Below are 12,992 nucleotides of genomic sequence, written 5' to 3'. Positions count from 1 at the left end.
TCACGACGGTAGGAGTGGTCGGGGGACACACAGTGGGCCAGGCACCCAGTGACATGAGCTACACGCATCAACTCATTTCCTTCTCAGAACAACCCCTTGGGGGAGGTGCCACCGGAACCCAGACAGTCCAGCCCGAGAAGCCATCCTCCTAATGCCTGTAATAGATAAACTTGGGTTTGAGGCCTAGCTCTGCCCTGCCTGCCACATCTGTGACCTACGGGGAGTCACTGAACCTTCTGTGCCTTGGTTTCCTCACTTGGGGACAACAGTGCCACCTACATCATGAGATAATGCAGATGATGTATCTAGCATAGAACTCAATAAATAATTACTCCGATCAATAAAGACCAAGAAGTTCATGTAGATAAAATGTTAGCACAGTGTCCGGGCCATAGTTAGCACACAAACGTTTGTGCCATTTCCATATTTTCAGCACACACATTCACACACACACACACACACACACACACACATCCATTTACAGCTTCTTTTTGAGATCTCTAGAGACACAGAGTCTGGTCTTAGTTCTGCCTGTAGGAGCTGTGTGATTTTGAACAGCTTGCTTCCCGTCTCTGGATTTCTACATTTTCTTCTGTAAACGAGAAACTGTATAGTTGTTCAGAGGTGAAAACGCCTCCTCTGGTCTCTCAAGTATAGAATCCATCAGTTCCTGGAGCAAAGGGGTCCCATCTCCCTAAGTCTGGGTGATGAGTCGCTAGACTGAGCAGAGTGGGGGCAGCCTATTCTTCACCCACCACCAGGCCTTGGGCTTGAGCAGAGGATCACCCAGGAACCCCAGATGGGAGACAGAAACAAATGAGAAATGTTTACTTCACAGGGAGACAGACTATTTCCCCTCTTTGAAACTCCAGGCTCCTTTCTATAGATTTTTATTGGGCTTTCCACTTGTACATCATTTTTAGTTATGTTTCTGTGTTGGTCCAGGATTCAGCCTCAACGGAGAATGAAGGGCAAGGACACTACCCAGTCAAGCGCCGTCCACTTGAGAGCTCCCGGTTACAATGATGTGGCCCGCATCCACCATCTCTGTCCCTCAACGGTAGTTGTCCCATCAGCCCAGGCTCAGCTGCAGCCCAGAGTAATCCTAACAACTGCACACCAGTGTGGTCCAGACTGTGCTTTAGGCTGCATAAAATTTTCCTGCAGCTGGAAAGTATTCCAAGCCAGTCTGGCCCCCAGAAGCAAAGAGGGCAGGTGAGCAGGGCCACAGGCTGGACGCTGGCACATCACCTGCAGGTGGCGTAGTAGAGCACGCGCCCGTTGATGTGGTTCCGGATCTGCTCCACGTGCTTCTCCAGCCCCGTCAGGTCCGCCGAGCGAAGCATGATGGCCTGGCTCCCCCGGAGCAGCTCCGACTCCATGTCTGAGGGAAGATGGAACAGCAGGGGGAGGAAGACGAGCTGGTGAGACACCTGAAGACTCCCAACCCTTCCTTCTCCTCCCACCCACGTGGACACAACATCTGCAGGAGAAATCACTTCCACCTTGAGGGAGTCTGGCCCCTAAGGCAGCTCTCTCCAGCCTCAGGCCTCTCCAGCCCCCATCCCACTCTTAGAGAAACATGGCAGGGGCCAGACCCGGGAAGCCCTTACCCCAAGGATCCTCTGCCTCTACTCTTGTCCTCTGCTGTAGGCAGAGTTGTCCCAAGCTGATGAGGGAGGCCATTGGCACCAAGATTAGACACCCGCTATGTTGGACCCAGACAGCTGCCATCCCACCAATGATTCCTCAGGTGGGCACCAGGGCAAAAGAGCTGGGTGGCCAGAATTCCTCCCCATTGTCTCTCCCCAAAAATGCCACTCCAGATAAATCTAGTCCTCCCCCTCCGGTCCATTCCGCATACCACCACCCGATTATGTGTGGAGGATATGAAGGACTCTAAAGTGATCGAGTCCAGCCTGTCCCCCCTGTCATCCTAGGCAGGAGCCCCCTGTACCTCATTCATGAGAGCTGGTACCCAGCCTCAGCCTGAACTTTCCAGGAATAGGGCCAGGGGGCACTGTCTCACAAGGCTCCAACTTTAGGCAGTTCTGCTTGTTAAAAAGTCTTCTCGTTAAGCCAGAATCTGAGCACATCTTGCTGCCACCCAGTTGGCCCAGGTCTGTCTCCTGGGGTGTAGGAATCTATTCTTTCTGTTTCCCACATGGCAGTCCTTCACATGTCTGAGGCCCCATCTTCCCCAGATGAAACCGCCCTAGTTCCTTCATCCACTCCTCATCTGATATAATCACCAGGCCTTCCCTACCTCCCAACCCTGGCCACCCTCCCTCTCAAGTGTGTGGGTTCGTCAATGTCCCTTTTGAAGGTGTAGTAGCCTCCATTGAACTCGATCTCACCTGGGAGATCAGCAGAGAGTAACAGGCTTATTAACATTCTGACATTCAGCCAGTGGGTTCCCACATGGACCTATGGGTTAATAAAATACTGACATTTTTACAGTTGCTGTTCTGTTCCCCGACCCCCATCCCCAGAGGCTCCTTAAGCATGCTCCTGCCCATAACCCTGAAATTAAAGGTAAACTCCTGCAAGCAGGTAAATGCTTGCTTTAATGCTACAACCTGAGCCTTTCTGGCTGGTAGGTGCAGGACACACCAGTTACTAAGTATTTTTAATATCATCCTTGAGCCATTACTCCGCTTGTCTTGGCTGCTTTGCATTTATTAGCTCTTTTGGAAGAAGCAAGGCACTTCTGACTTACATCAAGCTTACAGTTACTCAAAACTCTTGGGTCTTTTTCGGGTGAGTAACAACTCATACGTGTTTATCACTAACCGGTTATAAAGTGTTTAGCTACATTATCCACTGAGAAGCCAGACCTCACCTGAGCAATACTTGTGAGTTTAGGTCCAAACAAGGCCAGAGTGAGAGAGAATTTTTCTCCTTACTTAATTTTATCCTGTTAGTTTCCAGCCCATCCTTTTAGACTTCTGAGGCTGCCTTAGAACGCTGGTTCTGTTATCTAGTGTATTAACTACCAGTCATCCTCAGATCTGATTAGCAAATTCTTTATCTTCATACAAGACACTGATGGACAGGGCCAGGGCGTGCACTGACCCAGCCCTGGACTCCTCCATCTAGGTCAGTTCCTCTCGCCTCCCGCTTCAGTTGTGGCCGGCCATAGCCACTGTCAACCTGCCAGCCCGCCCTTCTCCATAGTGTCCATCTAGCTAGCCAAACAGATTTTTGTCAAAAGCTTTCTCTAAAATTCAAAGAGGCTCTGGCTTTGTCATTCACAGGGCAGTGACCCCATCATCACATCTCAGAGACTGAGCCTGGAAATCTCTGTTCTCCTTTCCGAGGAACCTCAGAACCCTTTCGAAAGCTTCCTTCATTATGGTTTGCCATATTCAAAACCCTTGGATGGTTTCCTACTGCCTCCAGGGCTGAGTCTACCCACCTCCTCCTGGCCTCGGGGCCGGCCACGTGGACCAGCCACACTGGCTCCATGCTACTTCTCTCCCACCTGTCCTCTCCTCATCCACCCTCCTCTCCAGTTGGGTGGTCCCCCCTCCACCCTCAGAACACGTCTTGATGTCCTTCCTCCTCCTCACAGCCTCTTCCAGGCTTATACATCCTCCCAGGCCCGCCTCAAATCTTATCTTTTTTGAACATTACCTTCCCTGAACATTTCTCTCTGACGTTATTTATCCTCTGAGCCCCTAGAGCTCCCATTATTCGGGCTTTTATCACAGTCCTCCTTGTGCTATTAAATACAGTTTCATGGAGCTGGTGGCCAATAGGAAAAATGGATTGCGAGCCTCTTGAGGGCAGGCCTCGTCTTTGTGAACATGTCCACACGCCTCAAAGCCACATTATATGCCCTGTACTTACTAGGTGCTCAGGAAATCCCTATTGATCTCACTGCCTTAGCACTGCTAGCTCCAAACATTAGGCCTCAGGAACCCTGGGTTGGGAGCAGCCTTCAGGGATGCCCTGAAGTCCAAGCCGCTGGACCACTCCCTCACCTTTCATCCTGTCCATCATCTCCATGGTTTCCCCAAACAGTTCCTCCGCCTCCATCTTGATGCTCAGGATCCGGCTGCCCTGCTTGCCCAGCATGGGGCTCCGACCCAACCGGTCCTTCAACTCAGCATATTTTTGCTTTATTCTCTCAAATCCCTGAAAAAGGAAGAACAGTCTCCACATCATCATCATCCAAAGTCCTAAAGACCTTTGGCTAAAGGACTTGATGTAACTCAAATCAGCACGCAGAGATGAGGTGCCTCCTGATATCCCCAAGGGGTTGATTCTGCCTATAAAAGCCCCTGGGCCACAAGCCATACCTTAACTTCTGTATTTCCCTCCCTTCATCTGCAGTGCCAGTGCAGGGCCAGGTATACAGTTGTCACTTAATAGTATGCTTGGCAGCTTGGCCATTGTACCAGGACCACCAGCACCCTGGAGACACTGAAACTGGCTCTTCGACCTTCTCTCTGATCTAATTCTGACAGTGATGGGGCTCAGGCTGGGCTAAGTCAAGAGTTTCTGTCTGGGCTGGATAACCATGACAGGGGACAAGCTCTGGCTCAGGTGTCAAGAGACCTCCTTTGTAGATGAGCTTTAGGTCTGGACAGAGTCACCACTTCATCTGTGAAAGGAGAGGGATTGGGCTGGCTGTTTCCAGCATCCCTGAACCAGCTCCACCAAAGGCAGCCAGAGGGAGAATTCAGATGCCTGGCCAGGTGTGCCTTAACCCTGAAGCCCCTGCTGGATATTTCAGAATAACTGTTGTTACTCAAAGTGCTTTGGAACCCATGGTCTTATAAAGTGTACAGAGTCCTGTCCTGCTCCCGCTGGCCATGCTTGCTTGGGCTAACTCTGCCCTCTAGGTACCTCCTGGGCACTCAGTGCCTGCTCGCTGGCCTCCTCTGCCAGCTGCTGGGCCTGGGCTGCCTGCGCCCGCTGCTGCCTGGCCTGGCGGCCGAGCTCCTCCATCCGTGCTCGGAAGCCACCCAGCTGCTCCATCAGGCCGGTCACCAGTCTTTCCGCTGGCCCCAGCACCTGCTGAACCTTTGTGGAAAAAGAGACCTGGAGTTTGGGGTGGGTCTCATAGGCAGTGACCTTCATTCTTCTCTCCTCCAACTCATCAGGCCACAAAAACTCTCTACAAGCAGGACATCACTATCACCACCACCCCAATCCTCTATCTGCCCCCGGCATCCAGGCCTCCCCGTTCTCCAGCTCAGCTGACCACCCCCCGCCCACTCCTGCAGCAGCCACGAGAGCAGAAAACCAAAGGCTCGAAGCCAGGCTCAAGGCTCATAGGCTCCCTTCTTCAGGGCTCCAGCTCAGTTTCCACCCGGGTCACTTCCTGGCATCTTCTAGGCCTTGTGCCTGAGTCTGAATGTTCATTCCCACAAGTGGGGGAAGGAAGCCATAATGCCTACCTCAGCAACCCTGTCTTGGATAAGCTGAAGGGAGCGGCGGGTGCCTTGCATGGTGTCCTGGGCCTCCTGCAGTGCCAGCATGCCCTGTCGCAGGTTCCCCAGCACATCCTCTACCTGGCCCTCCACTGTGTGGGCTCGGCTCCTGGGGCCGGGGGAATGGAAGGGTGGGGGGTGGAATGGGTGCACAGTGAATGAAGAGATGTGGGATCCAACTCACTCCCCAGTCCAGAGAATATCCTTTCCAGCCAAGATAAGAAGCCAAGTATTAACTCAGTAGCTTTTCCATCCCAGGACCCCACCAAGCAGGTTGTCTGAGGCAGCCTTTGGGGACGGTTTCCAATAAGGAAGACGGGGCTGTGCCGAGTAAAGTTTCAGCTGGATGCTGTGTATCACTTCACCATCCCCCACCACAGTAAGCACCTCCTCCTGTCTCCCAGCCCTCGGCACCCCTCTGACTTGCAGACATTCCTCTCTTGCTTCCAGCAACAGTTCGGGGGCAAAACCCCAGCCCGATCCTGGGAGAAGTTCAGGGCCCAGGGCCACACCTGGCCTGCTCAGCCTCAGCCTGGAGCCTGCGAGCCCGAGCGATGTCCTGCTTGGTCTGAGAAAGCACCAGGTCCACGTTGGGGAGCCTGGCTGCGATGGCCTGGATCTCATTCATCTTCCGCAGGACTGTGGCAGAGTCTGTGGGCAGCCACAGGGCCAGCACAGCCTCACTGACCTCCTGGATGGTGGCTATGTCAGTGTCAGGGTCTGGAAGACAAACCATCCATCGTAATGGGGGAGCTCAGCCACCTCCCCAAAGATCAGAGGCCTCTCCAGGCTGAGCAGCACCCGTGGGCAGCACCTCCATGCCATCTCTGCCCGGGCTGCCCAAGGAGCTGCTGCTCCCTCCCAGGCACACTCAGGCACCCTGCTCTGAGAATTTCCGGGCTCGCTGCCGCGGGAGAATGGCTGTCGGCACAGCTGTGGCAACTAAGTGGCACCACAGGAAGCTGCAGGCTGGGGAGAAGGAGGTGGTACCAGGCAGCTGGTACTGAACAATGCCTGGAGCAGAGATACAATCAGCCCTGAAGTGGGGAGACCAGCCAGGGACTGGAACTGCTCCCTTGGCAATAAGAACCCTTCCACGTGCTCCTCCTCTGGGGCAGAGTGCTCGCTTTTGCAAAGGCAGATCAAGATTACCTGGGCTTTGCTCACATGTCACCTTCTGAGAGGGGCCAGCCCAGGCCACCCAATCTAGGATCGCAACCTCTACCCTCTGCCAACACTCCTTATCCTACTCATCAGCTTTATCTTTCTCCCTAACGTGTATCGCCACCCACGTGCTGGACACTTAACTCATTTATTGGGTTTTCTGTCATTTCCCCACTAGAATGTAAACAACGTGAGGACAGGGACTGGCTTTCATCCACAGCTATAGCCCAGCCCCTAGCACAGTGCATGGCACTTGGAGGCACTCTCTTTGTACATTGAATGAATGATTGAAGGGGCTCCAGTCTCAGGGCTCTTCTTTACTATTCAAGCAAACTGGGACAAGTCAGCTGGCTTTGTTGAGCTCAGTTTCCTGATCTGTGAAATGGGAATCACGATGCCCAACCTCAAGGGATGATATGAAACAATCAGTTCAGCAGGAATTTCACAATCCAACTCTGGGTCAGAGAGTAAGGTCAGAAGTACAGAGATGGCATCTCCTCCCCATGGTCACTTTTACAGATTCCACTGGTACTGACATAGTAGGGAAGGGGGCAACCCCTCACCCAGATAGTTTGCCCTGGGACTTAACTCCTCTGGGGCCCACCCAGCCTTACTCTGCAATCAAAAGTTTCCTCACCAGCTGGCTACACAGGTCCTAGACCCAGTCTCCTCCCCATGCCAGGTGGAAGGACATTCCTGGAAGGTGGAAACCATGCCTCTTTATTGCTATGTCCTTTGGGGGCCAGGGTAGCACACCACAGGAGCTCAAGGCATAGTTGTGGCTAAGTTTAATGAAGTGGGCTTTTCTGCAATTACAAGCTTTCACAAGGACCTCCCCATAGAGACCACCAACCTCTCACCTAACCCAGAGTCCTACTCTCAACGCGGCTTATATGTGCCTTCCCTAGAAAGCCTCTTCCGGCAAGCACACCCTCACCTAGCACCTGCCCTTCTTTGTTCTGCTTCACTTCAGCTGCACCCAGGGGCTTGGTCTGAGTTACACTCAGTTTCATGGGCTTCTGAGTCTCAGGGTGGGCTCAGCAAACATGCACTGCTCCGAGCTGCAGGATGTGGGGAGCTGAGACTGCAAAGTCGGATTGGACTTGTTCCTTGCCCTCATGGAGCTTGAAATCTAGTGGGACAAGGAAGCACAACCCTGAGGGACGGGGGTAAGCTCAGGGTGCTAGGACGGCTGTTACAGGGGCACCTAACCCAGTCTGACAGGTCCAGGAAAGCTTCCTGGAGAATGAGATACCCAGGGGATCCTTAGAGGGTGTGTAGGAATTAGCCAGGTCGGGAGGGGTGGGGCAGGGCAGGGGAGACTATGCAGGGAGAGGACAAACACTAGCGAAGGCAAAGAAGCAAGATGGGTGGTGGGGCGCTGGGAGGTGGTCCCTCTCATAACGCAATAATCTAGAGTGTGGACTCCGGAGTGAGGTGAACACTACCCGTACTCCCTCCAAGCTGGATGCTTTTAGGCAGGTTTCGTAACCTCCCTGTATCTGGAGTCCTCACATGCAAAGTGGTAGGCAGTCGGGATTAAATAACGTGAAGCACTTAGAACAGTGCCTGGCACTTAGTAAGAACTCAGTAAACCTGACCTATTATTTTTGTCACTTCCTTTGATGACCTGAGAAAGATGGTGTCTCCTCCCTCCTCCAGCAGCCTTCCACTCTCCCGCCCTCGCTGTGACCCTGCGTGCCCACAGCAGCTGGTACCCATGCTTCCCTCAGCAGGACTCTGGACCTTAGAATCCACAGCCATGGAGACTGTAAGAATTGTTCCAGGTCCCTCCCAGGGGCCAGGCCTCTCTCAGGCCCTGCTCCTTCTCTCTGCCCCTCATCCTGTCCAAGGACTCAACCTGAGACACAAGCATAACTGAGGGGACAGCAGGGACCCCGCAGCCCGGCCACTCCCTGCCCATTCATTGGAGCCCACACTGCACCCCAAGGACAGGCTTCCTATCCCACCACCCCCTAGCTGGGGTTGATGCAGGATGGGGGGCCACCTAGCCTGCCTCACTCGGCTTCACTCAGGGCAAGTCTTCCTTATTTGTGAGTCCCATCCCCAAACTCTGGCCTGTCCCTGCTTCTCTCCAACCTGCCACCTGCACCCAGGAGGGGGCTCTGGCCTCTTGAAGCAAAGGCACCGCAATAGTAGCAGGAAGAACGACTGTCATTACACCAGGCCGTCAGCTCATGTTAACTGGGCCTCAGCCAAGCAAATTCCCTGGCAGGGACCAGAAATTTAATAATATCAGTTCATATTCCTGAGGCATCTTTAATTTTTCAAAACACATTTTACATCAGTTGCTTGACACGCGGAATAAACTTAAATACTATCATCCCCGTTGGCAGAAGCGAAAGATGAGGCAGAGAGGAAAACAACTTGCCCAAAGTCCCACAGATTTCCTGAGTCCTGTCCAGGGACCTTCCCACTTCCCAGGTGGCAAGGGAGGAGATCGGGTTCATTTATTCATTCAGTCAACATAGGGTGCTTTTCTGGGCCTGGACTTATGCTAAGTGCCAGGGACACAGTGAATAAGACAGACAGCCATCCCCGCCCTCTTGGAGTTTAAGAGTCCAGTGGGGAGACAAACATTACACTTGTAGACACGTGAGCTCAACAACCACAGGCTTGAAGTAGAGCAGTGAAGGTCAGACTCCAGAGGGAATATGGGGGAGGGGGATGACCAGATGGGGTGGTCAGAAAAGGCCCCCTGAGGGAGGTAGTTAAACTCAGACCTGGAGGGCAAGAATCAGCAGCCTTAGAGAGAGCATCCCAGGCAGAGGAACAGCAAGAGCCTCCGAGGCTGGCAAGAGCCTGGCCTGTTCAAAGACAGTTTGTGAGCAACGTGGAGAGGATACAGGCCATACCCAGGAGGTAGCAGAGGCCATGGTAAGGAGCTGAGAGTTTATCCCAAGAACAAGGGAAAGCCAGTGAAGGATTTTAGGCATGAGTGGGATGTGACCCTGCTTACACATTTTTCAAAGATGTTTCAGACTGTGCTGCTGAGAACGGGCTAGGAGGGAGAAGAAAGGAGGTGGGGGGTCATCTAGAGGCCGTGCAGCCATCCAGGTGAGGGATGGGGGCTGGTCCAGGGGTATAGAGACCAGGGAAGGAAGTAGCTGACTGACGAATGGGATGAGGGACAGGGAATGGGGCACTGAGAACAGGCAGAAGTCAAAACATCAGCCCAGGGAAAGGTGAAGACCAGCTCACCTGAGAGGAAGTCCCGGACCTGCTGGATGAGGAGCCGCGTGCGTGTGACGTCTTCCTCCATCTGGGAGCGGCTGGCGCTCACCTGCATCTCCAGGCTCTGAGCATCTGACTGCACCTGCAAGGTGGCTTCCTCGGCTGCCCTGATCTGCTGACACACACTATGGGTCAGCAGTGATTAAAGCCCCAAGAGGGCCTCTCAGCAGCCCCCGAGGATTCTGGAGGCACCTGCTACCCAAGATCTCCCTAGGAAACTTTTGTAACTAGCTCGGTTTGGCCCCGGAAGAAATGATGTGAAAACACTGGCCTCAAGCTCTATCTCTCACTTGCTGTAGGGCCACAGGAAAGTCACCTGATGTCTCTGGGCTTTCGACTCCTGGCTGCGAAATGGGAGCTCTGACTTGCTCAGGGGTTCTGTCCCCTCTGCCTCCTCCACCACGGGCCCACCCCACCTCAGCCACACCTACCATCTGCCGGGTCTGCTGGAGCTGGGTGTTGAAGCCCCGCAGCTGCTCGGCCACCTGCCCTGCCGTCCGGAAGGCCCCGCCTGCCCTGGGGAGAGCACCCCTGCAGTGGGAGCCACAGGCCGTGCCGTTGTCTCGGGGACACAGCTCCCCAGGGCATGCTTCCGGGGTGCAAGCCATCTCCCTGCGGCCCCCACAGAGCTGTGGAGAGATGGGGACATCAGAGGGGGTCCCCAAGCCTCCTCAGTGATCACTCCCCTCCCACACCTGGGAAACAAGCAGCCACACATCTCCACGGCAACTTGGGCACCTGAAACTTGTTTCCTTGGTAACTGCTGAACACACTATGTGGGGTTAAGGGTCGGGATGGGCGGGGGTGTGGGAGGTCCACATGGCCCCAGGGGGGAATGTGGAGCAGCAGTCGGTGAGTGACAAACTGGGGTGGGGGGCCTCTGGAAGTGGGGCTCCATGACAGGAGTCACCTTGTTGGCGGTGGGTGTCAGATCAGGCAAGGAAGCCATCTGCAGCCTTAAGGCTGCGAGCTGGGGGCCACCGGCGCCTCCTGCCTCTCCCAGCTGCTGCTCCAGCCTCTCTGCCTCTCTCCGGCTGTCCCTGAGCTGCAGCAGCCAGCGGGAACTGTCCGCGACCTGCTGAGCAGCCTGGGATGACCGCTGGTGGGCCGCGGTCAGCATCCGGAAGGCTCCTGTGGGAAGAAGAGAGGAAACCAAGCTGACCCTGGACCCGGAGGCCTGGAGACGGAGATGAAGCCTGGCCCGGCGTGGTGTCTGTTTACTCCTCCTCACCTGAAGGATCAGCACTGCTTATTTTTTCAAACTGTTCCCTCTTGCTCTGATACATAACGAGGAGGCGATTGAAGCTTCTGTCCAGATTCTCCAGGTCTCCCGGGAGGGACAAGGTCTCCTGCTCTAGGGGCAGATCCACCTGCAGGCCCTGGAGAGTCTGCCTGAAGTGGGAGAGAAGCTTCCACTAAAACACAGGAGGAGGGCTTCCTCCCTAGAGCCAGCCATCCCCTCGGAGAAATCGCTACTGAGTCAGGAAAAAGAGACGCCGTCAGCAAAAGCCACAGAAGGCAGCCTCCGCAGGCTGGAGAGCATCCTGCTGGGCAAAAGCTAGCACAACCTCCCTCCACCCCTATGCAGGCAGATCCATAAAAATCTCTCCCTCCTTGGCGTGTGTGACCCTAACAGTCCCGGCTTTCCTCCACCTCCGCACGTCGGCTTCCACGAGGAGCATCCCCTGAGCCCCTCCTCCTCCTCTGCTGCCTACAGGCCGACATCACCCACCACCTATACCCCAGGCTCCCGAGTCTCTCTTCTGCAGCCCACACCTCCCCACGGAGCTCCCGTAGCTGCGGCCCACTGGTGGTCTCCACTTGAAGGGGGTCACCTGCCCTGACCCACCACGGCTGAGCTTTCAGATGTTCCTCCCTCCCAGGCCCTTTGCAGCTCCACCCACCACCATTCCCTCCACCAGCCTCGCATTCTCCATGGCTGGGCTTTGCTCAGCGTGGACCGTCCTTCTGGAAAGCCCCGCCAGGCCTGCACACCCAGCCCACCAACCTCCTGCGGACTCCCTACTCAGTGCTGAGACCAAGGTCAATGGCACACCTAGATGGCTCAGGCCCTCACAGTCAGCAAGTGCTCAGGGAAAGCAAACTCATGAAAACTTCAGAACGAAACCTCTCTGAGAAGGCACCTCTGCTGGTAGGAGGGGACCGTGGGTGGGACTGCTCCCATTCCAAAGGCAAACGCAGGTTATTTTTAGAGCCCTGCCTCTCAGATGCCCTCCACAAGGTTGACTAATGCAGAGCTGACTCTCCCACGGGCGGCACCGGGCACATGAAAGAACTCAGGACTTGGGCTCATGCCTGTGCTCCCGGTGCCCCGCTCTGCCTCTCGGTGGCCACGTGACTCTATCATGTCACCTATCTGTGCCTGTTTCCTCATCCGCAAAACGCAAGGAATAACACCCACCCACGCCAACCTCCCAGGACTGCCGTGATAGTGAAAAGAGAGGCATCTGTGAGAAGCCTTGGTAGACGGTAAAGGGCTGTAACCGACGTAAGGAAGGACCAATGTGCCCCTATGTGGACCCATGTGGAGTAGTTCTTCTGCCACGTGGCTCGGCAGGGAGAGGGAATGACCTGATGGAGACGATGGCATTGGCCACCTGGGCCACCTCCTGCTCCGTGACCGAGGCGCCGCCGAGGATGGCTTGGATCTGCTCCAGCTTGTTCTTTGTGTCCAGCATCCGGGACGCCAGGCCGCGGTCCTCCAGGCCCGGCCCGGGCCGCAGGCTAGTGGTGGCATTGCGGAGGCTGCTGAGGCGGAGGGCCCGCTCCCGGAGGCCAGCGTCGTAGGTCTGGAAGCAGGGGTGGCAGGACACACACACCGGGTAGCGGTCACAGTAGCCTCGCTGGCACTGGTCGCAGCGTGGCCCGGTCGAGCCAGGGCGGCAGAGACAGCGGCCCGAGGCCTTGTCGCAGCCTGGTCCCTCCGTTCCCCGGAAGTCACAGTCACAGGCTAAGGTGGGAGAAATGATGGCCAGAGGCCAGGGGGTCAGGTCAGGAAGATCAGGTGTTTGGTGGGGAAAGCCCGAAGAGGAGGTCTGACCTCAGGGTCTTTCACACTTAGAGTAAGACTGTCAAGGCCAGAATGAAATCATGGTAATGACAGCAAGCCCT

The 12,992-nt window shown here is 55.1% G+C and overlaps 1 protein-coding gene across 1 annotated transcript in view; it reads right to left on the bottom strand.

Moving 5' to 3' along the window:
• Positions 1-864: 864 nt before the first annotated feature.
• The window catches only part of LAMB3 (laminin subunit beta 3), a gene marked incomplete at its 5' end in the record, with an annotated part of 39,739 nt that continues 27,611 nt past the window's right edge, over positions 865-12,992 (bottom strand). The window contains 10 exons of the mRNA XM_079698323.1: positions 865-1,384; positions 3,987-4,140; positions 4,855-5,031; positions 5,409-5,550; positions 5,954-6,161; positions 9,828-9,972; positions 10,292-10,489; positions 10,771-10,991; positions 11,092-11,252; positions 12,453-12,831. Coding sequence (XP_079554449.1) covers positions 1,248-1,384; positions 3,987-4,140; positions 4,855-5,031; positions 5,409-5,550; positions 5,954-6,161; positions 9,828-9,972; positions 10,292-10,489; positions 10,771-10,991; positions 11,092-11,252; positions 12,453-12,831 — 1,922 coding nt within the window. The 3' untranslated portion in view covers positions 865-1,247. The remainder of the gene's footprint in view (positions 1,385-3,986; positions 4,141-4,854; positions 5,032-5,408; positions 5,551-5,953; positions 6,162-9,827; positions 9,973-10,291; positions 10,490-10,770; positions 10,992-11,091; positions 11,253-12,452; positions 12,832-12,992) is intronic.

Source organism: Hyperoodon ampullatus (genome assembly GCF_949752795.1).
Source record: "Hyperoodon ampullatus genome assembly, chromosome: 2".
NCBI classification, from domain to species: domain Eukaryota; kingdom Metazoa; phylum Chordata; class Mammalia; order Artiodactyla; family Ziphiidae; genus Hyperoodon; species Hyperoodon ampullatus.
The sequence above is the reverse complement of the archived record's forward strand: the minus strand, read 5'-3'. Positions and strand labels throughout refer to the sequence as shown.